The sequence below is a fragment of the Crassostrea angulata genome, chromosome 7, assembly GCF_025612915.1.
Source record: "Crassostrea angulata isolate pt1a10 chromosome 7, ASM2561291v2, whole genome shotgun sequence".
Classification (NCBI taxonomy): Eukaryota; Metazoa; Mollusca; class Bivalvia; order Ostreida; family Ostreidae; genus Magallana; species Magallana angulata.
The window spans coordinates 2,397,738-2,423,769 of NC_069117.1; the positions used below are offsets into that span (position 1 = coordinate 2,397,738).

At 35.1% G+C, this 26,032-nt stretch overlaps 1 protein-coding gene across 2 annotated transcripts; it reads right to left on the bottom strand.

Annotated features, from left to right (window-relative positions):
• Positions 1-96: 96 nt before the first annotated feature.
• On the bottom strand, positions 97-24,262 carry LOC128192853 (cyclin-dependent kinase 14-like). 2 transcript variants are annotated; one of them, XM_052865853.1, is made up of 17 exons: positions 24,091-24,262; positions 20,785-20,856; positions 16,160-16,200; positions 14,981-15,164; positions 11,218-11,378; positions 10,612-10,703; positions 10,337-10,416; positions 8,991-9,085; positions 8,219-8,281; positions 7,806-7,867; positions 7,390-7,451; positions 7,062-7,182; positions 6,343-6,436; positions 6,037-6,100; positions 5,447-5,638; positions 2,318-2,473; positions 97-2,040 (listed from the first exon to the last, which is right to left on the bottom strand). In XM_052865853.1, exons 1-16 carry the CDS (start codon positions 24,134-24,136, stop codon positions 2,349-2,351), a joined length of 1,554 nt encoding a protein of 517 aa, XP_052721813.1. In that variant the 5' UTR covers positions 24,137-24,262; the 3' UTR covers positions 97-2,040; positions 2,318-2,348. The 2 variants fall into 2 exon arrangements, with proteins under 2 accessions (XP_052721813.1, XP_052721814.1); XM_052865854.1 differs by lacking the exons at positions 97-2,040; positions 2,318-2,473 and having other exon boundaries at positions 5,457-5,638; positions 6,033-6,100.
• Between the last annotated feature and the right edge of the window lie 1,770 nt (positions 24,263-26,032).

Consider the following 26,032-nt stretch of genomic DNA (forward strand, 5'->3'; position numbering starts at 1 on the left):
CTACTGTACAGTGTGATGGCCGAGAACCTGCATCATCCCCCAGTATATTGTTGAGCATGACATGGACATGTTTAGTCCAATAAATAAAGAACAAAATGACATCAACCTTTTTATTGAGATTTGTATAAAATTCGGTTTGCACTTGCAACCTTTTCTCCTTCACAAAAGCAACTACATGTAATGGCAGATGATAGTTTGTGTTTGGCTTTAAGTGAGATTCAGCAAAGGACAATCAAACTTTCTAAATGTTTTACATGACAAAATAATGATAGAACGATTTTACGATATTACATCTAAACTTCATCTGGAACAGTTTTCTAGACCAAGAACGATAACTCTAATACAGTACTATAAAAATGTAGTTGAAGGAAGGAGATGGTCGTCCGTAATAAAAATGGATTTTTATTTTATGTACAACAGACTTTTATCAGTCACTTTTTCTAGCACTCACACTCGTACAAAATCAGCCACACAATTTGCTATCACAATTACGTACATATATAAATCACAATTCGGTAAAACCTCTCCACTAAAATTATGGCTGAGCTTCTTTTGCCAAGGATTATTTGATAAAGCAGAGGGAAAAAGCAAAGACACAAAAATTAAACAGCAATCCCAAACTTCAAAGCAAAGATAAACAGGCAGCTGGCAGAGAGTCTTCATACAAGTAAGCAGTGATCAGTTATCACATGTTGTACAGAATTCAACTGATGCTTGGATCAATAAAAAAATTTTCCTGTCCATGCAGATCATTAAAAATAAGTATATGTATGCAAGATTAAAAACAGATAATATTTGCAAATGATCGTTAAACCCCCCAATTAAATCTGTACAATAACTCATCATTCAATTTTCATTTTTGTTCAATTTAAGACTTGTATTTATTAAAACTTTAAAGTAATACATCAGAAGATTTGTTAACAATCTATTTAATAAACTCATGGTAGTAATTTGTTTCCAAAAAACAGATGTACATGTTTATGAACTTTAGTTAAAGTTGGTCCCATTGTTGATATTTTTATTACAGCACAATAAAAAATGTTTTGACTGACACAACAGAGTGAAATAATAGCATGTAATTAACATATAAATATAATTGTGTGCTGGTTGACTAGAGTGAATCAAATACATGTTCAATGCCATTAATACCTTTTTATATCAGTGGCAGAATTCCTTCTTATATTAAATATACTTCATTAACGCATGTTCAACATGCATCTTTGAGCTTTTCATCAGCCTAGTTGTACAGCAGTGATGACTAATGTAATTAATGTCTTTTGCTTTTTATGCACTGCTGTAATGTACATTAAATGTGTACAGATCTGCCCCATTTTGATCACAAGCAGGTAAGTTGAAATGTTTCAATACTATCAAGTAAGGAGACTAGAACACACTGGACTAAAGATCCAAATCAACATATTTATACAAATACAATCATAAAAAATCTTCTGCAAGGTAAAACCATAATACAAAGCAAGGGCATTGACATCTCATTGAAATCTCACTGATATCTCATTGAAATCTCAATGAAGTCTCACTGATATCTCATTGAAATCTCACTGATATCTCATTGAAAGCTCAATGAAGTCTCACTGATATCTCATTGACATCTCATTGACATCTCATTGAAATCTCACTGACATCTGATTAACATCTCACTTACATCTCATACAAATCATCAAACTCTTATCACGCACTACACATCACATATCAAAATGCACTCTCACTCTCTCAGATCTCCGGTAAATAAAAAGAAAGACAATCTGTCCTTTGAAGACAATATTTTGTTCGGATTTTGGCAAAAAAAATGCTGAGGTGAATGAAATTCTACTAGAATCTGAACTACGCCACTGACAAATAGTTGGAGGTTGTGAGCAGAAATGTTTGGATCGCGGTGAAGTACGGACTCTGTGGTGACACAGTGGACATCAGACAGTGAGTGGCCCTTCCACAAAGGAGCATCAGTCTGGCGGATTATGGAGACAAAACATGAACTGGCGTGGAGAATAGGATCAACAACAGGTGAAGGAAAACTTGGCACTAAAATAATAGAAATATAAGTATATGTTAGAGGAAATGGAGCTTTATAAAGACACATCCACTGAAAAATATCTGATCGATGATGACACTACTCTGAATCATTAATGTATGACATCAAATTTTTCATTAAATTATAAAATGATCAAAAAGTATACTATCCATCAACCAAAAAGATTTGTATTATACAATCTTGCAGAAAACACAATCATATCGCTTTTTCACTACCCCTAAGAAACACCAGTGCTGTTTAGTTTAACATCTAAGGGGTACAACTCACCAGTACTACTAGAGCCCCCTTGGGGTCAGGACTAAACTTTGAGGGTGGTGCGTATTCGGGTCCTCTCGTGAGGTTTGGCAGGGGTCAGGGACTGGTTAATCAGCTCGTCCATTTCTGGTAACAACTTGAGGCCAGGAATGTTAAAAATAGAGGCAGCTACAATGAATACAGATGTCAATGTACATGTAACCAAATACTACTTTTACAATAATCACATGTGGTTTATGGATTCATCAAACATTACAAGTGTAAAACAAAACATGATTTTCCAAATGCACTTGTACATTGGAATCAATGACTGCAGTAATACAAAATAATATAACAGATTGTTTATAGTAGAGATATCAAAAACTATCAGGAATATCAAGAATCAGTAGAACTATCTAAACTACTACATTAAAATATTAGACTCGAATTTTTTGGCTTTAATACCAAGAAATCGGAAGAGTACTGTCTTTTGTTTTATATATTTTAAACATCATTGGTACTTGAAGGTTACCAATTTGTTTTTACTTTTTCTCAATCAAGCTTCGCTAATTAATAATCAATGAAAATTCCTTTAAAAATCCGAAAATCATCTGGATTTTTTGGATTTTACAATCTTGTGCATGCGCATTACATTCACGCTAAATCATGAGAGACTGTTTAGTTTATGTTTCCACAATATAACATTTGCAAGGATACTCAGGAATGATAATACAAATATGTGTAAATTTTTATGGCAAATTTGTCATATATTCTGTCCATCAAAGGAAATACGGGAGATAACTCTAACTCAGTGCATTTATTATGAAAAATCCTGAGAGTTCCGAATGTCAACATGATGTGTAAATGCGAAGCGAGTAAAAAACGTTGGTCAAAAAGTGTTGAATTTCTTATCAATATGAATTAAATCTTTAAATGAAAGGTAATTACAGCCTCAATATGATTTCTTATGAATAATTTGACTGTTATTATCAATGCAGCTTCATTAATTTTCTCAGAAATCGTTTCCGAGCGATTCTGCAATGTTTTGCTACATTACGGGTATATGGGAGGTATTTTAATTGTGGTAAAGGCCTGTCCCGAGACACAGTTCGATTATTATAACTAGGCTTAGATTATTATAACCAAGCAGAGTGTAGTGAAATTAATAGCAATATTGTAGGCTTAAAGCTTGGTTATGTAAATGTCAACAATATGGTGCGTCGATGTATCTATTTTGTAAATGTCCGATATTATATGCAATGAATGTCAACCTGTGCACGCACGGGTCAAAATCTAGTTCTATAAATTTGTTGGACATGTAATATTTGAATGTTGAAAATGTCAAATATGTGAGTAGTGTTGTGTACCAATGAGAAATGTTGTGTACCAATGAAAGTTGTTGTGTACCAATGAGAACTGTTGTGTACCAATGAGAAATGTTGTGTACCAATGACAACTGTTGTGTACCAATGACAACTGTTGTGTACCAATGACAACTGTTGTGTACCAATGAGAAATGTTGTGTACCATTGAGAACTGTTGTGTACCAATGACAACTGTTGTGTACCATTGAGAACTGTTGTGTACCAATGACAACTGTTGTGTACCAATGACAACTGTTGTGTACCAATGAGAAATGTTGTGTACCAATGAGTAATGTTATGTACCAATGAGAACTGTTGTGTACCAATGAGAACTGTTGTGTACCAATGAGAAATGTTGTGTACCAATGACAAATGTTGTGTACCAATGAGTAATGTTATGTACCAATGAGAACTGTTGTGTACCAATGAGAACTGTTGTGTACCAATGAGAAATGTTGTGTACCAATGACAAATGTTGTGTACCAATGAGAACTGTTGTGTACCAATGACAACTGTTGTGTACCAATGACAACTGTTGTGTACCAATGACAACTGTTGTGTACCAATGACAACTGTTGTGTACCAATGAGAACTGTTGTGTACCAATGAGAACTGTTGTGTACCATTGAGAACTGTTGTGTACCAATGACAACTGTTGTGTACCAATGAGAACTGTTGTGTACCAATGAGAACTGTTGTGTACCAATGATATCTGTTGTGTACCAATGAGAACTGTTGTGTACCAATGACAACTGTTGTGTACCAATGAGAACTGTTGTGTACCAATGAGAAATGTTGTGTACCAATGACAAATGTTGTGTACCAATGACAAATGTTGTGTACCAATGAGTAATGTTATGTACCAATGAGAACTGTTGTGTACCAATGAGAACTGTTGTGTACCAATGAGAAATGTTGTGTACCAATGACAAATGTTGTGTACCAATGAGTAATGTTATGTACCAATGAGAACTGTTGTGTACCAATGAGAAATGTTGTGTACCATTGAGAACTGTTGTGTACCAATGACAACTGTTGTGTACCATTGAGAACTGTTGTGTACCAATGAGAACTGTTGTGTACCAATGAGAAATGTTGTGTACCAATGACAAATGTTGTGTACCAATGAGAACTGTTGTGTACCAATGAGAACTGTTGTGTACCAATGACAACTGTTGTGTACCAATGACAACTGTTGTGTACCAATGAGAAATGTTGTGTACCAATGAGTAATGTTATGTACCAATGAGTAACGTTATGTACCAATGAGAACTGTTGTGTACCAATGAGAAATGTTGTGTACCAATGACAAATATTGTGTACCAATGAGAACTGTTGTGTACCAATGAGAACTGTTGTGTACCAATGACAACTGTTGTGTACCAATGACAACTGTTGTGTACCAATGAGAAATGTTGTGTACCAATGAGTAATGTTATGTACCAATGAGAACTGTTGTGTACCAATGAGAACTGTTGTGTACCAATGAGAAATGTTGTGTACCAATGACAAATGTTTTGTACCAATGAGAACTGTTGTGTACCAATGAGAAATGTTGTGTACCATTGAGAACTGTTGTGTACCAATGACAACTGTTGTGTACCATTGAGAACTGTTGTGTACCAATGACAACTGTTGTGTACCAATGACAACTGTTGTGTACCAATGACAACTGTTGTGTACCAATGACAACTGTTGTGTACCAATGACAACTGTTGTGTACCAATGAGAAAAGAAATACAGAGCTGTCCACCTTGTGAGATGTCCAAGAGATATAATACAAAGTAAACCTGCATACCATCAGGGAGTTCAAACAGCTTGGGAGGAAGGTCTCCGAAGTACTCATGATGCAGGGCCTGGTGAGCGTACACTCGCCTGGAAGGAATCATCTGTAGGAATTGCACAGCGAGGCTCTCAGCATGGGGGATGAAAACTAGTTTGGGAATTGCTTCACTTAATGAGGATAACTTTGGGTACATGACAAATTTTTCTGAAAGAAAATAAAATACAGAAATTTAAAAAATGAAACACCTTTGATATTAAAAAAATAAAGCATAAGTGAAAAGGTGAAAGTCATAAAATTGTCATTTATAATAAACATGTGGATTGTGTTGGTGATTATGTCATGACAAATTGTTTTCATCAAAATACAGTCTTAATGAAAACTGCCCATGAATCTAAATGCTTGAATTTTGGTGAAGTCATGACAATAGCTCTCAAAAATATAACCGATTCCAAAATGCAGTGCATGCATACAATTCAGATATATCTAAATGCCAAATGAATGCATTGAGGGAATGTCAAAATGTTTGTTAATTAAAGTACTTGGAGTGACAAATGTGCATGGGAATAATAAGTGTGATGATATTTTAACATGTGCACACCTACTTATTTTATACTGAGGGTATTTAGACACTCCCTCCCAAGTGTTTTCTGTTGGGGTTCCCAGCACCTAAAAATAAACATGACATCATTGATTTATCACAGACAAATACTTTAAATTTGTAATTAAATAAATCAGGTAAGAAAGAATAATCAAAAGCAATTACCAGGATAGCAATTTTGTTTACTGAAATGATTCAATGTTTATTACAATAGTTACATTTTATAAATATGCTACTGTTAAAAATCATTTATGACATAATATATTCTAGATTTAAAATAATGGAATGCTATTGAGTCAATGTAACATACCCTAAATATTTTGTCCAGTTGATCATATGCATCTTTCATTCCTGGAAATGTTGCACTGCCCGAGATCATTTCTGTGAAAATACAGCCTACACCCCTACAAAACAAATCACCACATGGAAATGTTGTAGACAAAACAGTACACCACATGGAGATGTTGTAGATAAAACAAAGCACCACATGGAGATGCTGTAGAAAAAACAAAACACCACATGGATATGTTGTAGACAAAACAGTACACCACATAGAGATGTTGTAGATAAAACAAAGCACCACGTGGAGATGCTGTCGAAAAAACAAAACACCACATGGATATGTTGAGAGGTTGTAGACAAAACAAAACACCACATGGAGATGTTGTAGACAAAACACCACACTGGGATATTGTAGACAAAACAAAACACCATATTGAGATATTGTAGACAAAACAAAACACCACATTTGAGGTTAGTAGACAAAATCGGTTTTCCTAATTTATTGGTGGCAATATGAATTACATATATCTTCATATAGTAGTTTGATTCGTATTTAATCTGCTGTGTATTTAGTATTAGGTTTTGTCTGTGGCTTACTGAATTATCTTGAGACTGTATATTTTGCTTTGGTATTTATTTGGCAGTATACTGAATTATCCTGAGATTGCAGTGTTGGGTTTTGTTGGCGGTGTATTAAATCATCTGTATACAGTATTAAGTTTTAGGTGTTATCTGTGGTGTACTGACCACATGTCGAGGGAGGTGGAGTAGTTGGTGGACCCTAGGAGGACGTCGGGTGGCCGGTACCACAAAGTCACCACCTCATGAGAGTAAGTGTGGCTCGGGATCGACTTGGCTCGAGCTAGACCTACAAGAAATCACACAAAATTTAAAATTACATGTTGTAACACAAACAGTTCATTAAAGCATGCAACTAAATATTCTGGTTTAAAAAGTGCAATATTTCCAGTACTTTTTAACAGTTAAAAATACCTGGTATAAAACATAGATTAAATTATAGATTAAAACAACATGATACATTTGTATGAACTGGTCTTGGTTTTTGTGAACTCACCAAAGTCGGCCAGTTTGAGCTCCCCCGCCTCACTTATCAGCAGATTCTGAGGTTTTAAGTCCCTACAATGTAACAGAAACCTTCAGCATTTATTGTTTGTTTTAATATAAAGGATGTTTGACTTTACTAGAATCCATTACATGTATACATGTAGTAATACTTTACAATGGTAGCAACAGGTAACATGTACATAGATAATAGTTCTTTATTCAGTAGATGATGATTTTTGTGGTGAACTGAATGTGATTTAGGAACAGTGTTTGTAAGAGATTAATTCATTGGTGAATAATGTTTATAACAAGTCATAGGAATTGATCAGTGGACTGTGTATATAACGTAACAAGCAATTGATTGATGGAGTTGACTAAGCTACCAATGTTATGACAGGGTACAGATGTAATTGATCTGTTTCTGACCTGTGTAGAATCCGGCGCTGATGACAGTAGTTCAAACCTCTGAGCAATTGGAATAAAAATAACTGCAATAAAGAAAATCAAGTTTAGCTTAAGCAGTAAGAAAATCTTTTTCACTTACTTATACAGTAGGTTGAATTTATTTTAGGGACTCTTAAAACTGTCTGAACTAATTAATAATTATACAAAAAAGCTTAGATCTTACAACACGATAGCACAAAATACTAGAAGATAATAAAAATTTCAGATCAACTAACTTTAATGTTAAAACCACGTAAAGCTAACAAAACGACCATGTATCAGCCTGTGTTGATTAAGGTCTTTGTATCATAGATGTTGTACTGAATGTTCTGCCAATTCATTGGTCACAAGCTTATATTGCAAGCTTTACCTGAAAGTTAAATCATATGCTTTACCTTAATGTTGAATGCGTTTAGACCACCTGGATGCTTCTCTAAGTACTGACTAAGATCTGTATGCTGAAAAAGAGATTAAAAATCAAGATTATTGAACTGACTATTACCTACTCTGCTCATATGCCCTAGAAGCATATTCATGTATACACAGATAAAATAATAGGAAAAAACAAAGAGTTGATTTGATTCTGCCACCTAATTAAAAACCTAGCTCATCAGCAGTATCTACCTAATATAATGGGCCATAAATGTCATTAAACCTAACACTATACATCATTGGTGTACCCGTTTATATAAATTCCAGTTTCAGTTGATCTAACAAAATAACAAATCTGGTGTATATCAAATGTATCCTGCGATCACTTTATCCTGTACAGAATCCAGCATCTACAAGAATGACCCAATTCTAGGACACGTCAGTAAGAACAGAGACTGTGATTTCATTGTAGGCACCCTAATACAGCTGGTACCCTGCCCTAGTCCTAATACAGCTGGTACCCTGCCCTAGTCTGGGGAGCCCTGGGGACATCTCTAATTACTGCCAAACATTAAAACTGGTCCGTCATCTGGAAATCTGCCCATGGAATGTCTACATCAAGCCCTATCAAGTGGACCGATTCCTGGACTATGGACCTGGGACAGGAGAGGATTTTACCCAGAACATCTACTTCTTATATAGGACCAGTGGATCAGCAAACTCAATTTCTCAGTGCTTGCTCCAATTATAAACTACAATATCTAGCGACTATGAACTTCATGTATGTATACTTACTACATATTCAAATACAAAGGTCAGGGTCTCCTTGGTATGAATGATGTCATGTAGCGTCACTATGTTGGCGTGCTTCAATCCCCGCAGGAGGGAGGCTGAAAGAGAGACAAAACTTCACTACACGTTAATCAAGAGACAATCAAGTAAATAAATTATTAGATAAAACATCATTACCGTTACAGGGTAATCAAGATAAATTATTAGGTGATATCGATTTGTAAATTATCACCTGTGTGTGTGTTACAAGGTACATGTACATTCATTTTATGAAATGATCAAGAATTTTGATGCTCTCTTATTGGTCAAGGTAATCTTTACAGTGATCAACACAGAGTGAGTTTAACTCAGTGTTAACTCTAGGAGGTCTATTCATGACTTTCTTCTTGAACCTCAATTTCTCTCCAATAAATGATTACATATTGTGATAGCAGTCAATGGGGTTTTATTGCATGGTACAGATATTAACGACAATGTATTGCTGCCTTGTACACAACATGATAGTGAGATAGGAACCTCCAGCACACCTCCAGTGAGAGTGGTTTACAGATTCTGGGACAGAGCTCCGTGCACGATCGCTGCAATCTCTTACCGTGAGCAACAAAATCTTATCTTGTTTTTATATGTTCAGATTTTATCCATATCTCACACATTAAGTGCATAAGCCACATTTCCGAAGTAAAACATTTGTCAGACAGAAAAAAATTTGGATGCACTAAACCTACACTATACATGCATAACAAAAAAATAAATATTACTTCAGCCAATGAAATTTTCTGATGAACATGAAATTCATTGTATGCTGAGTGCAGTCTGCATATTGACCAAATTTTCAGAAAAGAACTTCTGACCTTGACCTTAACAAAGGTCATAGACAACGAGGAGATTGACAATCTACTATCATTCCACTAACAGTGTGTGTTTGCTTGATCAGGCATGCTAGAATTGTGTACTTTGATTACTGGTTCTATATTATGCATCAACTTGAAGGTGACTTCAATGAAATGAATACTATTTTGCATATCAAACACAAATCCAATATAAGCATTGACCAATGGCATTGAATGATGGTTTATGACTAATCGTACATGTAGTTTTCTGTGTGAAAAGTATCTCATATCAATGTGTTTACCATGTGTACATACTCTTTTGTTTCAATGTCTGTACTATAATGTATCACTATCCCCCTACATCTACACCATTTCGCATATCAACCTACCTTCCCGTATATGTATACCAACCTACCTTCTCGTACAGGCATATCAACGTACCTTCTCGTACACGCATATCAACCTACCTTCTAGTACACGCATATCAACCTACCTTCCCGTATATGTATACCAACCTACCTTCTCGTATTGCAGTAAAAGGAGCTCCCTCTTCCTGCTGTAGGCGGATTTCTTTCAAAGCTATCACTTGATTGGTTAATCTGAAACAAGTAATTTACAAGGATTGTGAAAAAAATATTTGAAGAGAATTGCTTTCAGTTATCTTTCTTGAAAAGATATTGAAGCACTGTAAAAAACATCCAGGTTTTGACTAACATAGTCATGCACCGTAATGTTGCTTAGTTAGATACATTACTTTACTTATAAGCATGGCTAGGTACAAAGATTTTACTTACGAACTAAATCCTTTGAATACTGTTGCATACGACCCCTCCCCTAGCTGCTCCAGCTTTTGGTAGGAATCTGCCCGTCCAAACGGAGAGTTACCCTGGAGAGAAAGCAAGAGTATGATAGCATCCAATCATATCTTATCACCTTAACCTGACCTTCACCTTTAACCTTTATTCATGACTGTATCTAAATTTGAACTTAAGACAAATAACATGTTACATGTAGTGACATTTATTCTCAAATGTATGCTATATCTATTATATTTATCCATCAATCTTTGACTTTCACTTATCATGACTTGGTGTGTAAGGATGGAAGAATTCATTTATCCTAGTACTTACAAAAGATCAAAACAACAAACTACAATCATCTGCAATTGTTACTCTCATGCAGTAGCTATATTTTACCTTTGACCCTACTACTGTAACAGTATTAAACAGTTAATTTTTTCCCCCTAATACTGGTCTTCTTAACCTCCAATGTCCTTACTGTATAACACCTTGACCTTTATGATAAGTCCCTGACCCTGGATTAAAACTCCCTCACAGAACACAGCATGAGTGGACCCTGCTACATGTATTGACCTACCCTCAATGGCCTCTCTAACCTACCCCATAGCTGGAGGTTCTTTTGGGTGAGAACTGGTTCATGTATTTGTGGCCCTCGGAGCGAGGCCTCTCGTGTTTGTGTCCGTCCGCTCCTGCCTCAATCTCTAGTCCATCTAACATGTCCCCTGCCGAATGGTGTCGCTTCACTGGGGCATGCTTCTTGGCTAAGAAAATAAAATTGATTTACCATAACTGCAATGTATGAAGCATTTTTTTGATTGTGGTCAGGGTATATCTAATAACAATCGGTATCTATTGGATGTAGCTGGCAATATTAAATAACAATCACGTATAGCTGAGATTGTCAACATTATCACATCAGTTTTACAGAGAGTCTATACACCAATCAGTCCTTCATTGATTCAGTGGATAAAGGTGAATATGAAATTGATGACATTTGATAGCACATGTAGTAAGAAGCTAATCCCATTGGTTGAGTGCTTGTGATGTTTGGTGGGTGGAGGAGAGCCTTAATCTATGTGTCCTCAACAGTGAATGCTTGTTTGCCCTTTCAAAAATCAAGGTTATTTTGGTAAGAAAATTCTTTTTTCTTCATGCAATAAAAAAATAAATTCAAAACTTTTAACCTATTTGATAGAAAAAAGTATATAGACTGGCTAACAACTGGAAGTGCTTGAAAAGTTAATAAAAATATCAAGCTCAGGACTGTTTTGGGTAGTCTAGAGATGACAATTAACATTTTCTTTTTAAAAATGGTCATACTTTCAGAATTCGCTGTGAGGGATATAAGAACTCTTGGCTAAGTCAAGTTATAAAATCCTATCTGTTTTCAATAAAATGACAGAGTTTGATGTATTGATTAAGAAATTGTAAACAGGAGAAGAGTTGGATTACCAAAATGAAGAACAGCTTGTCGTGATAGCTGTAGTTATATCAATCATAGAAAATCAACACCAAACAAATTATTGAAGTCTCCTACATGTAGGTAAAAACATCAGAATATCTCATATTCTAACAGAGGTCCAACTCCATTGATGACTATTTACAGAGGGCTATCTATTTCATTAGTCCACACGCACCCTCATAGCAATTCATGAGTTTGTCATTAATTTCCACAGCTGTCAGGACACCTCTTTTAATTATTACCTAGAACAGCACTTTGTCATTCAGGTAAGATAAAACCTTCTAAAACAGTCAGGTGTTATTTTTCTTCCCTGTAACTTCTCTCCCTCTACAGTTTGGTGGGTGGATAACAGGGCACTGAGGGTGGGGTTGATATTTAACATGCAGCTAAAATTAAATCACAAGACTTTGATGATCATAAAGTGAAAGAACTGTTAATTTGATTTTTTTTCACATTTCACAAAATTTGTAAAAATGGGGTAAATTATGTAACCTTTTTAATTTGTGTTAGTAGTTCGCAATTAAAAACTTTCTAAAAGCAAACAATATTGGAATTATTTTTTGCGCATTGAATTTTTTGAGATGTGAAAGTAAATGTGAAAAAGGCAAAAATAAGAACATCGCAAAAAAAAGGGAGGTATGTTCATTTTAGTATAAAGAGTAAAAAATTTAAAAAAACAAAGGGTCATCAACATATCTGGACACACATAATGAAGGACCATGTCCAGACTGACCTCTTACATCCTCTGTAGAGTGAGAGGGTGTCAATTCAACTCTTCTTAAATATGGATGATTTAAGACTCTACAATATTACAAAAAAATTTCCATCTTCTGCCATTTTCTGCGATGAATCAATACGGACAGTGGAGTGTGAAAGGAGACAGACTTCAGGGAGATTCTGCTATTCTCCTCACCCTCCCACGAATCAGGCCATCAATAATTCAATGAGATCTCACCACGTCCTGTGTCAGGGGAAACAAGACTCTGACACTGCATGCCAATACAGAACCCGATCTGAGAAAAATGGCAACACACCACACCGAAAAAAAAACCTCATTGCAAGAAATGCAGCTGTAAAGAGAGCCAGCGTGTCAATAGAAACGATGGATGTATAACAGATCGTTCTCTGTGATAAAATGTCATTATGTTACTTGTAATCATGTGTCATAAGTATATGTATGTAATCTGAAAGAATTATCTCATTCCTTTGGAAATTATGTTTAAATGAATGTTATAGATATGAGAACTTGCACTTGGAATAAATTTTCATTAATTGCGCCAAGGAATCTGCCATGTCAGGGGTAGAATTACAATGTTCCAGTATCGGAGAGATATTCTCTAACAACGAAACTGGTTCTTTTTAACCCAATAAGATTTATAATAATGAAACCCAGATGATTTTTCTAGACAAATTTCCACAGATGCATTTTATTCAACCCAGGAAATGATTTACAAAAACTTCATAGTTGCAACGAATCAGTAAATTTGCCCTGCAACATCTGGCGTGAGGGCAGACATGTATTCAGCAGTCACAGAAATGAAACAAAAAGTTCTTAGTACTTGGGAAATGATTCAATTAACAGAGATTAAGAGAAAGAGGAATTGTAATAGAAGCATTCTGTCATTGTGTTCAGAAATCAATACCTTGATCAATATAATGAAGTGGACGGTCACAATTTTATCAACATTAGCCATACAGCTCTGTCAATGTTTGATACAATGATTTGAGTGAAAGGTTCGGAGACCAAAGACGGAATCACGGACTTCTTTGATAATGAACCTTAATGTAAAATTAACATCAAGGAGTCAAGTTTGGGTTTATATTGTGAGTTATAATTCTCTCTGGGTGGGGCACTTAGCTCTATTGCTGACATGACGTACTCATGATGGTCGCTACAATACACAAGATGCTACTGTCAACACAGAGTAAAAAGGTGCAGCGTAATTATAATAGGAATGTGGAGGTCCTACTTGCAATAACAAGGACGAAACAGCCCGACTTAAAATGCCAATTACATAATAATCATCCCCGCCCACTGCAGGCTTTCTTTAACATTGGGGACCCTGTGTGGGCTTTCTTAATGCTGGGACCCCTTACTGAATAATTAACACAAAAAATATCCACACATCCATAGAAAAACCGTCGCTTAGCTTTGTGTTGAAAAAAAAAGCTGAATCAGGAATTAAGAATAAGTTTATGAAAGACCGGGATACTTCAGACCGGCTGAGAGCATTAAGACTACTTTTATCCACAGTCAGAAGCTTGTCTCTCTCAGGTGTGGGCAGTGACCTTTCATACCTCGAGATCATTCCCTGAAGAGTTACATAAATTTATAATGAGTATGAAATAAATTCAGAAGGAGTTTATACAGCAAAATTAAAATGAAGTCAGGTGTATAAGCCAGGTGAATAATCTAGATTTGTACTTCTTAGTCATTCTGTTGATGTTGAATCACCGAGCACTCACTAAAAATACCCCAGTCTATTTATTAGATTATTTCCCCCACAAAAATAGTATTCCTCAACTACATGTAATTACCGACACATGTAATTACATATTTAGGATAATGACTAACAAAGCACAAATACCAATGACTGTAACAGTGTATCAATATATGGATATAGATTGAGTCTCCAAGGGGCCACCTGGTGACCTTATCTACAAGTAGGTCAAGGTTGCAATGTCCTTGCTAAGTGCAATTGTTCCAAATAATCAAATTCTTAAAGACCAATTGGACACTTTATGCATGTACAAGATAAGTCATACCTGGCTTGTTATTTTAATCCAGCATGGTAACCTATGTTATCACATGCACCAATTTTAGCACATGCTGGCGTACCACTAGATAACAATGGATAGCACAGGTCCATTAAATAACTATGGACTTGGGTGGTTCCTTACCTGAGCTTCGAGGTACCACCGCTGGGCGTCCTAAGGTGTGATATCCCCCCGTGTGTCGGTTGGCGGGGTTGATGCCGTTAGGGCCCGTACAGTCATCCCTGTAACTACACCTCTGGAGAGCGAGGTTTGGCGGAGACGTATCCAAGGTGGAATAACCGTTCGTTCCTTGAAACCCGGGATCAGACTACAACGAAGACAGAACCAGAAAACAGCCATTATTCTTTGTTAAGTACAGCTATTTTCATGTCTAATTTTGGGATTCCATTACTGGTATTGCTGACAATTAATTGAGATGGGTCTTTGAGTACTTGATTCATTAGAAAAAGAGGACAGAGATGTACCCATTGGATTGAATTAAAGTATAAAATGCCTATCTGTTTGAGGCGAACCCTTGATTTCTGAGACAGATATCAATAGAAATTGATGTATGAAGCCTGCCAATTTGTCCAATTGTGGCTTTTATCAATCTCACAGTTAGCAAATTGTCCGCCTAAAATGGCCAACACTTCAATAAAAAAATGTGATGCCAATTTGAATTGTAAATGATTCATGAAGTTTTCGACCCTGGCGAGGGTAAGGGCATCAATCGACAGCATGAGACCTATTCATTGGCTAGCTCCTGACACACACACTAATTAACGGGACAAAAAGCAATGGCCTTCGTACAATTCGTCTATAAGGAATATAAGTGGTTACAATAAGCGTGTAATTCAACCACGTCAGGAATGATCTGAGTGCAGTGTATAGATTATTTACGATATAGAAGTCACTCAGCCATCAAACATCCATTACACTAGAATTCAAATTTATTTATTTTTGTAAATAATTTTAATTAACAATTTTTCTGCATATTCTTTTTGTTTTGAAAGATCAATTCCTAATCAACTTAATGACAAAATTTCAATCTATTTACTTCTTTAAGTTATTGTGCAGAAATATTCAATATCACAAGTACATTTAGGTATGTGTGATATCATTAAATAAGTTGATCATTCGTCTATTTCTGAGGTGCTGACAGAAATTTCACAAGTTGAAGTTGTAGGTAAATTATATTGTGGTATAATGGCAAAACACATAAACTTTTAAAAGAAACATGCATCAAGATATCAATTAATTATAAAAGAATATTCAATAAATATGAGACTAAAACAGTAGAGGTTATAATTAGAGGAAGCTTACCTCCTGATCGCTCTCCTGTATTGTGTCTTCCTTGGAGAGAGCTGAAAATACAATGAAGAGGAAAAGTCTGTGAAATCAAGAGTGAACTTTTCGGAGGGTTGATTATAACTTCCAGATGAGGGGGGAGCTGGTTCGGCTCTCTGTCTGTACAGCCCCCTGTACACTGAGCCTAGAGAGGGGGAGACTGACAGTCAATGGGGGGCACCTGTCAGCCAACACAAGCCGTTCTTAACTTCTTTTCTAAAAGAATTACCTCGTTGTTTACTCCATGGGGTCATTAAAATTATGGCATTTTCAAATATTTTTAGGTTTGTGCTGAGCTCCAAGAGCATTAAATAATTCTTGAAAAAATACATTTGGTGCTAATGTTCTATCACTTCAATTCATTAGTGCAGAGAGAGAGAGAGAGAGAGAGAGAGAGAGAGAGAGAGAGAGAGAGAGAGAGAGAGAGAGAGAGAGAGAGAGAGAGAGAGACAGACAGACAGACAGACAGACAGACCAATACCCTATACATGAATATAATAAGCCAGGGTCTGGAACAAAAGAATTGGTATCTTTTATTTTAACAGTGCAAAGGGAAGAGATAAAATTCATCAATCATTGCTTTATTATGTACCTTTAATGTCTTGTAAAATGGCTGTTGGTAAAAGACCCTTTAATGTTCCCTTACACATTGTATAGTGGTGACAATTTGATCTGAGTGTTTCTCTTAGATTTTCACACATGTAAAACATTAAAATGTGTATGTATTTCCCTGTATTAACACCACGTCTAGACATACTTTATTAAGCAAACATGCGGGGCTCTGTTCATATACCATGTGTATCTAAATCAATCAACAGCCAAAAAAAATGGCTAAAGATTCTGTAGATTTTGATGAATAATTTCATAGCCCTTTATAATTCATCAATCATTTTTCAATCAAATCAGCACACACAGGTAGGTAATTGCAGAGTGTAAAATGCACTCTCTCTTTTTCTGCATTTTGACTTCATCAAAACTTAAATTATTAAAGAAAGACATGTTTCATGCTAATATCTGCATTAGGTGCAGGATCATTTAGTAATTATTATAGATTTTAATTATTTTACCTATATATACATAGATGTCAAAAAATACATTCTTTATTTGCACAAGACATACATCTTATGGCATAGGTTATTACATATAATTAATAGCAATATTGAAATAATGGAATGGTACATGTACATGTACATGTAAAGTAGATTAACAATGTATATAAAATAAAATTTAACTAACAGGCGAAAGATCCCAGAGAATTTTAAAATAAACTATAATTCTGATCATTAAAACCATAATAAAATGTTTTGAAAATAAAATTTCCAATCATATGATAATTCAAGTGTTTTTATGTTAACAAACATTTCTAAAAATTTGTTAAAATTTGACATATTTCTTCAAGCTTCCATACAAATAAAAATTTCAGAACTAAGATGCTTTTTGTGGTAAACAGACTAATCCCCCCCCCCCACCCCCAACAACTGTGATATACTTTCAGTTGCAGACATTAATTCTTTTAATTCGCCTGTTAAATGTTAAAAACTTCATCTCACTTTGCAATGTTCTTCTAGGAGTGTGTTTGTTTAAAACATGCTTCAGAAGAAATACAAATAATGTACAGAAGCTGCAAAGCAAGTGTAATTATGCAGCAAGTCAACATTGCTGCTTCGTTCCTTGTGCCATCTTTTTCCCCTTAATTCAATCATTACTTGATAATGAACAATCTGATATAGATTACATGTACTATTATAGTGTAACATGCAATTTGTATAAGACGTACCGGTAATTCAAATAAAGCATAATTGAGTATTAGTAGTTGGATGAAGGATTCTGTCAAAAATTTAGTGCACCCCCCCTACCCCCCAAAATATTATAAACCTTATCATAAACCTCGTCATTGATGACATGGCCAGGGTCGTCAAAACGCGTCATTGAGGGGGTAAAGGATGGCAACCTCTAGGAGAAAAGAGTTAAACCTATACACATACACTGATATTACATTATCAGTCACTCAAATGTTTAATATCTAAGACCATGGATATATTGGGGAGGGGGGGGGGAGAGAGAGGATGCTACCTATCCGATGCAAACAACGTATTAACGTTTTCTCTTTTTTTTTTTTGGATGGAGGGTGATGTTGGTCTCTCTGAAATCAATGCTCCTTCGAGACTTCAGTTGTCAGTCTGTATCTGATTCTGTAGAGTGATGGACCCAGCAAAAGACTCCCAAACATCAATATACCAAGTACCGTTCTCTGCACAGCAGACCAAGAGCTCTCACCCACAATAATCAAAATTCCTTATCTGCTAAAGACATGCCACTCAAGTCTTTTTATAACTGGCTGGATTGATGGTTTGAACCAAAATAAGAAAACATATACATGAAAAAGTTTTCTCTATAATGAGGAAAACAACTTGGCAGCCACTGACAACAAGAACCAATTAAACTTGCTCAATGTTCGGCAATGAGTGATCAACTTTCATTCCATTCATCAATTTTCTTCCCTAAAGGCCCTAAAGATAAATACTCTTTAAAAAAAAACAGTCAATGTAAATATTTTTTTTTTCATGAACTTAGTATGACTATTACAAGAATCAAATAAAGGAAGGGTATTGCCAGAGTTCTTCTTATAAACATGGAGCCAGAAACATCAATCAAAGACTGTTAACAGTATATTTGGAGGCATAAAGATTCTTACTTAAAATGAATCACAAATATAAACCAATCTTTCATTTAAGACAGTCACTCTCTAATAATTGTAAACTTGTATGCCTTCTAGGCCCAAAATTGGAAATAAATGATCTTTTTTTATTAACTAAAAACCTATGTACATCTAATGTTTTCCTTCAACCTCCAGCTAATATAATGAATTATCATTTTTCCATTTCTTAACTGACTTCTCCAGCAATGTGTAATGCTGCCTATACACATGCCTGTCTGATCATATATAAACAAGTTTCCATGTATCTACATGGCACCGAAGTCTGGGGTCTAACATACACAAACAAAAACAGCTGCTGACAAAACTTATAAAAAATAACCCAACCTTCATTGTTTCTTATAAATCTTCATTCCAGTCAGTGGCTCATGGTACTGGAACCATGTGTAGGGTTGGCAGACCAAGGAAGAGAAATATCTGGAACTTGTGGAGGGATAGGGAGGTTACAGACAGACAATTCCTGCTACAACACGCCAAATTGTTTGTCACAACAACACTGACTAACTGAGCATAAATACTGCATAGAAAAATAATGATTCAATCCTTCCAACAACACTTGAGTAACTTGGAGTACGTATTACGTGGAGTACAAACTAGTGGAAAATATTGCAGGCTTGCCAAGAAATACTTAATAGTTTTACATGTAGGTACTTAAATCTGTCAGTAATTCTTATTCTTTTCAATTAACATTTCTACAGAAGTCATTTAAGCCTGATCACAGAAACACATTGTACATGTAGTAAATCACAAATTCAGCACAACACATATGCTATAAAAAGAAATTCTTCATTCTGATCTCATTTTAATTAATCATTATCACAAAAAATAAATATTACATGCAAACTCGAAGTTCTCTGATGTCAAAATTCAGTTCTGTACTGCCAGCATAGTTTGTCTGTTCACCAGTTCGGGTTATAGCAGTTAGGATGAACATGATGAAAACTATCTATGATGTTCACAATATCTAAGACACTTAAAATACAGAAGTTCTTCTTCCAACTCTAAGTATAGCTAGAAATTTTTAATGCACATGTTTCCGTAAAAACAAATTACCATCAACATGCTTGTTCACTTCCGAAACAATTCACAGTTTCATAGCTTAAGTGCCGAACGTAGCCTAAATTTCTTATAATATTACAACCTGACAGAAAATAAACAGAGCAGACATCTCTACTTGGACAGATTATTCCATCATCTTAAACATTTCAAAATTTACAACTAAGGCAGCAGAATCTAAATCTAGAATAACAACAGCCATTTTCTTATATTGATAACTCGAGAGGAATATCATGTTTGTTTGAATTTCATAATGATACAGCTCCCCGTTCATCATTGGTTTGGCAAGAAGACGACAGACTAGGTACAGAACACAGACCAACAGAAGTCAGCGACACTCTACATATTTTACTTAATACATGTATATCAGGTTCATGAACAGATATGTCTGTAATTGCACCAGAATTTATGTATCAATCTCTATCGAAATATAACAGCCATTCAATAACTGATTCAAATTCATCTTCTAAAGGTTTAAATCACTTCACCATTTTCTTTATCTAGATGTATTCTTTGATCTTTTTTTTTCTCAGATTAAAATTTTGCGCACAAAGTACACAGATTCATAACTAATGGAGAGACATTCTTGTGTTGATGTATTACGAGATAAAATTCATATCGAGTATATGTCTTAAACTTGTTTGTTTTCGTGACAAATCTTGTAAAAGTCAGGTATTGTTTATTTCCATAGCAAATCTTCTCTGTCTGGCCCCAACTGATGTATTACTGATCTACTTAGTTTTTTACATTAACAGATTAGGGAAAGGCCCATCAGATGTGTGTCTATATAGACCGCGTTCCTATGTAGGTATCTACACCCCATACTTACATAATCGGCCAAAGCTGGCAGATATCCTCCTCTTTAACTTCTTCAGCTTACTGATCTGTCGTTTCTCCTTCCCTGAAAAAAGTTCAGGTTAATTATCAAATAGTTCAATATCAAGTCAAACAAATAATAAACTTTTACATGTCATTGTACATGCATGTACTCCACTTGTAGGGAGAATCTGGGTAAGGCTACCTGAAGCAGTTAATTTATATTTATATCATTATTTTAATATTTCCAGCAATGCTGATTCAGGTATATTAAAACTCTATATATATATATTTTTTTGTACTTACAATGTAATTTTAATATTAAGCATCGTTTTGAATGTACATTATAATAAGACTGCTGTTCACAAACACATTCTACAAGTCTAGAATATGTTTTACATGTAGAAATTATACAGAGGAGGTATCATACTGTACATGACAGTATTTTATACTAAATCTATGGTATGTATGTAGTTGAAGTGTTTATGATGTACATATAGTGTATTCTAAGAAGTTTCTCTATTAACATATTAGTATGAAGTCCTTTAATGAGGTCACTTTATCCCATACAACAAGAACTTAGCTGTTGACCTGTCCCAATCAATCTATTACTGCCCTCTGCTTTTATATGTAACAGGGTTAACACCTAATTATACCTATACAGTTGAACTTCGGTAACTCAAACACCGATCTCTTGAATACAATAGATATGTCGAAGTTATTTTTAAGTCCCAAACACTTGTTTTTAAGTATATTACCCTATTGATATCTCGAATACTCAGATATCTCAAAGTTTTTAAACAGTCCCATCTAGTTCGAAATAACGAGGTTTGAACGTATCTACATTAATTATTTAGCATCTCTCCATGGTTTATGGAAGGTCTAATGCACTCTGTAACAACGACCATTAGGTCTCTGTACTCACATATACAGTCATTCATTCTACTCTCACCATTAAAGAATTGCAGTGTTCAAGAAACATATCAGCCCAACAATGAAACAGTAAGGACACACAACAGACCAACAGACAGACAATGGAACAGCCAAGATATGCATCAGACCAACAGACAGACAATAGAACAGAAAGGAAACATAACAGACCAACAAACAGACAATTACGGAAAATGTCATAGTAAAAAAACAGTCAAGAAGAACAGACAGACAGATGGACAGACAAACAGACAGACGGACAGACAGAGATCATGGGGGTTCAATTTCAGCATAAACATACAATGTTAGCAATAAAATATGATTAGTTGTTTACAGTGAATTGGAGAGGACTGGAGAATATCTGAGTGATGTACAGAGATGGTCTGGTATGTGTACCATTCTGACATCTAATCTATCTGCTTCAATGAGTCAGTATATGGCTTTTTTCTTATTTGTTTCCCCCGGGTAATTTTTCTCTCTGTGTAACCTTATTTGAAGTCTCTTTTAATAAAGACTCTTTTATCCAATGGCTACTCTCTGCTTTGTATGTATTCAGTGCATTATCTGACTGAAGACTGAGTGCTACAAACAGAAGGAAACACTTGTCTGTTTGATGGCTAGAATGTACAGTACAGAAGCGAGTGACATCTGAAGGCGAATCCTTACTGTATAATAGCCAGTGAGTGTTTAATTAGAAGCTAGAATCCTCTCTGTATAAAACTGAATGTTTAAGTGCCAGTAGTCTGTCTATAGTTACACATCCATCAAAAGCATAGGAATAAATATGATGTACTGTGGGTGCATCACATAAAGGTTCAAACAGGGTGTATACATGTATAGTGGCATATACACCATCTGCATGTATCATTGCGTAAACTTAAAATTAAAACTTCATAATATACATGCATACTATATAAGCCTGGGAACATACAATAAGCTAATGCCTTATATTATATATTTTCTGTAAATGTACTCCATTATTTTTAATATCTGGAATGCTGTCCTTTATATTGCTGCTGTATATGCACATATGGTTTTTGATTACTGCAAAAACTCATACTTCATCAATAGCCTTTCCCAACCACTTTGGATGGCTGAATCATACCATAATTGCTCGAGTTTTTCTGAACTTAATGTTCCTATTAAAATGCCAAAACTTTAATTGCTTTGACATATATGTATGTAAATTTACATCCTGTAGCCATACATATCCAGCCAAACCTCAGAGGTCTTACATATGAGTGACCCTTCAACTACGAGGGGATCAGATTAGGGGGATTATCAACGTCCACTTAATTCAGCAAGCCCCTTCTTGCTGGACGTATGATTGAGATGATCAGGCCTTTCTCCCATAACCTTGTATACATACTGTACAACAGCACAAGGCCATAAGAAATGTCCAGTAAAGCTTAACTGCATGATGTAGCGTTTACCTGAGCTGACACACTGTACATTTAGTGGAGGTGTACAGTATGTAACCATGCATACAGCTGAATGTTTCTCACAGCTCACTCACACGCAGCCAAGCTGGGATGCTGAGTGTTCCAAACATATATACAAAGCGTCTTCAATTTGTTTACATCATAACTTTTTTTTTATATGTGAGTGTATATAAACATATCCAACAAGCAACTTAAACAGTTATTCTTGGCATGTGAAGTAATTTAGAAATACTATCAGTCAGAGGATAAGAGAAGTGTAATGAAAGTGGTTGTGTTGATAGATCAGACATTAATCTCATGTTTGTCAAATTCTATACCCATTTCAATTACATGTATTGCTTGACATTTGGGGCATATTGCTCACATTTCGTTACTATATTAGACCTTTATCCTGTATGGTTATGGACCATTAAACAGGACAGGATACATTCATCTGTTAATTCATAAGACATTTCCTGGTTCAAGGAACAGTAAGTATGATGAAACACGTGCAATAATTCATAAGTCTCCATCAAGAGATATCTTTACAAACTTAAACACACAGCATATTGATAGAGAACGGTAAAACACATTTGCTGATCATGTTGTGTCTGTCAAACGGTTTGCATGTTATGTCATCATTAAGAAAAAAAATCACAAAACAAGAAAACCCGTGAGACATCGCACTTTATGACCCACAAAAAAACTGTCACCGGGCCCAGCTGAGAGGGGCTTCCTGTCCAGACTGACTTGACACGGTTCAGTGACCCTATACCCGGGCTTCAGACCCAAGGGTACCGACCCATGGGATTCTAATACCCGGGGATAATAGAAACTGCCTTGGTCTCGTTCGACAAACTGTCCCATGCAAACCGAAAATACCAGTATGAGTCACAAGGCACCAGACAAAGAGGGATTTTATGCGATCGATATTAAAAATAAGAAACATGAATAATTATTCCACTCACCCTCACGTAGCTTGACTTTGTCTTGGTTTCGATTATCCGAAGCCATTGTTGTTGTTTGTTTGTTTATCTAATATTCCATGTCTGTTATAAATCCCCGTAATTCACGTCTGCTATGTCTGACGAAGGACGACACTCGCACTAACAACATATTCCGACCATCGCCATTCTCCGGTTTGGGTTTTACTATTTTCACATGGTAAACACGAAGGGTTTCCGAATGGATGTAAAAATTCCGCGAAGAGTGGCATGGTAAATGGTGAGAGAGAGGGAGCAATCGATCCAGCTGTAAGAATGTTTTAACGGAAAGAAAAAAATATGAATACATGAAAGTAAGGACAATTATTTAAAAAAGAGATTAAAAATAAGTTCACATATAGATGTATATAAATTTAAATACTAATTTTCATTTACATGCATTTATACAATTTCAATACCGCGTAGATTTCTTGAAAATAAGCCTCGACAATACGATTGCTGCAATGCATTAAATCATGAATAGAATTATTTTACATTGTTGTATTTAATAAAATATTATTAATATTCACATTTAGTTCTTTTCAAAGAAGAGGGGGGGGGGGCTCCCTATAAATATTCTTCGGTTAATTTTCTACTCCCATCAGTTGCAAATCGTGTCTATAGAACAAATAAACCGATAATTTTAATGCTTCCTAAAAAAAAAAAGTATGTGAGTGGATGGGGGGGGGGGGGGGTGTTAAAAAATATTTGAATTCTTTATTAATTAATGGCTTAAAAATTGAGGATAAGACGCCGAGGTAATCCATTATCATATCGATTCCTTTATAAAACATATATATAAGATCAGCTAGGATATACATGTACCTCCAGCATGCAGCACTGGGGCTATTTCAGATTCACATCATAAGTGTCACATTGTAAGTTTAAAATTAAAAAAAATCTAATTATTTGCTACATTCGATATGTATATATACATGTATAGTCCACAGCTGTCCAATATTATATGTTCGCAATGTTTTCATTTTATGAACCAGGAAGAAACTGATTAACTACAGTTACGTTACAGATGGGTGATACTATCTGTCAGATATCCCTTACAAAAACCTCTTATTTTATGATTCAATTTTTTATAATATTCATTTTATTATTTAGAATCATTCGACACTAGTCTTCAAAGGCGATTCTACATAACGGAAACAGTAAACAGCTTCCACAATAAAATAATATGCATGTATTTGTTTAAGTGAAATTTAAAAAAAAGGTCAGACTTCTACTTTGAGAATTAATATCAATTACATTACTGCGAACTTTCAATTATAGCAAACATATCAGTTGGCATGATCTAAAATTTTATTCTAATGTTCTAATGGCTTCTTCATTACAACCAAGTTCTAACAACGATTTTTTATACATTAAACCCCAATTTTTGGCCTAGTAATTCGCAGATGATGTATTTTTTCTTCGAAAATCTTTTAAAGAAAACAATTATCTCTAACTTTCAGTCTGAAGGTCTTTTAAACGTGGTTTTAATTTAGAAAAATACGTTACAATGGACATACCAAACCTTACAGATCTATACTTGCTCAATTTAGGTATAGTCTTACTATCAGAATAGAAACAGGGCGATTTAGGGGTAGGAAGTAAACGATAGACTATGTATTTTATGTTTTGTAGAAGCAATTGAAAACGAGTTTCAATTTATGTTCCATTGTAGATCTTATTCAAAACTTAGAACCGAATTCTTAACTAGCATTGGCTTTAATGATCGATTACTAGACATGTACATGTAAGACTTAGATTGCACTGGTTTTCTTTTATCTAATTTTCCTAGGCAAACTGTAAAATTTGTATATTCAGCTTTTATGTGCAGACAATCTATCCTATATAAAAAACAACAATGCGTAGACTTATTGCCATTTGTATATTCATGTTTATAAAGTGACGTATAGGTCCGATGGGTCGGGTG

Bases quoted from the DNA above. Each gene is read 5' to 3' on its own strand.
- LOC128192853 (XM_052865853.1), bottom strand. From the start codon at position 24,136: ATGGCTTCGGATAATCGAAACCAAGACAAAGTCAAGCTACGTGAGG. The intron at 7,452-7,805 runs GTCAGAAACAGA...GTTACATTGTAG, and splicing joins CAGCGCCGGATTCTACACAG to GGACTTAAAACCTCAGAATC. The intron at 5,639-6,036 runs GTAGGTGTGCAC...ATTTTCTTTCAG, and splicing joins ATACCCTCAGTATAAAATAA to AAAAATTTGTCATGTACCCA.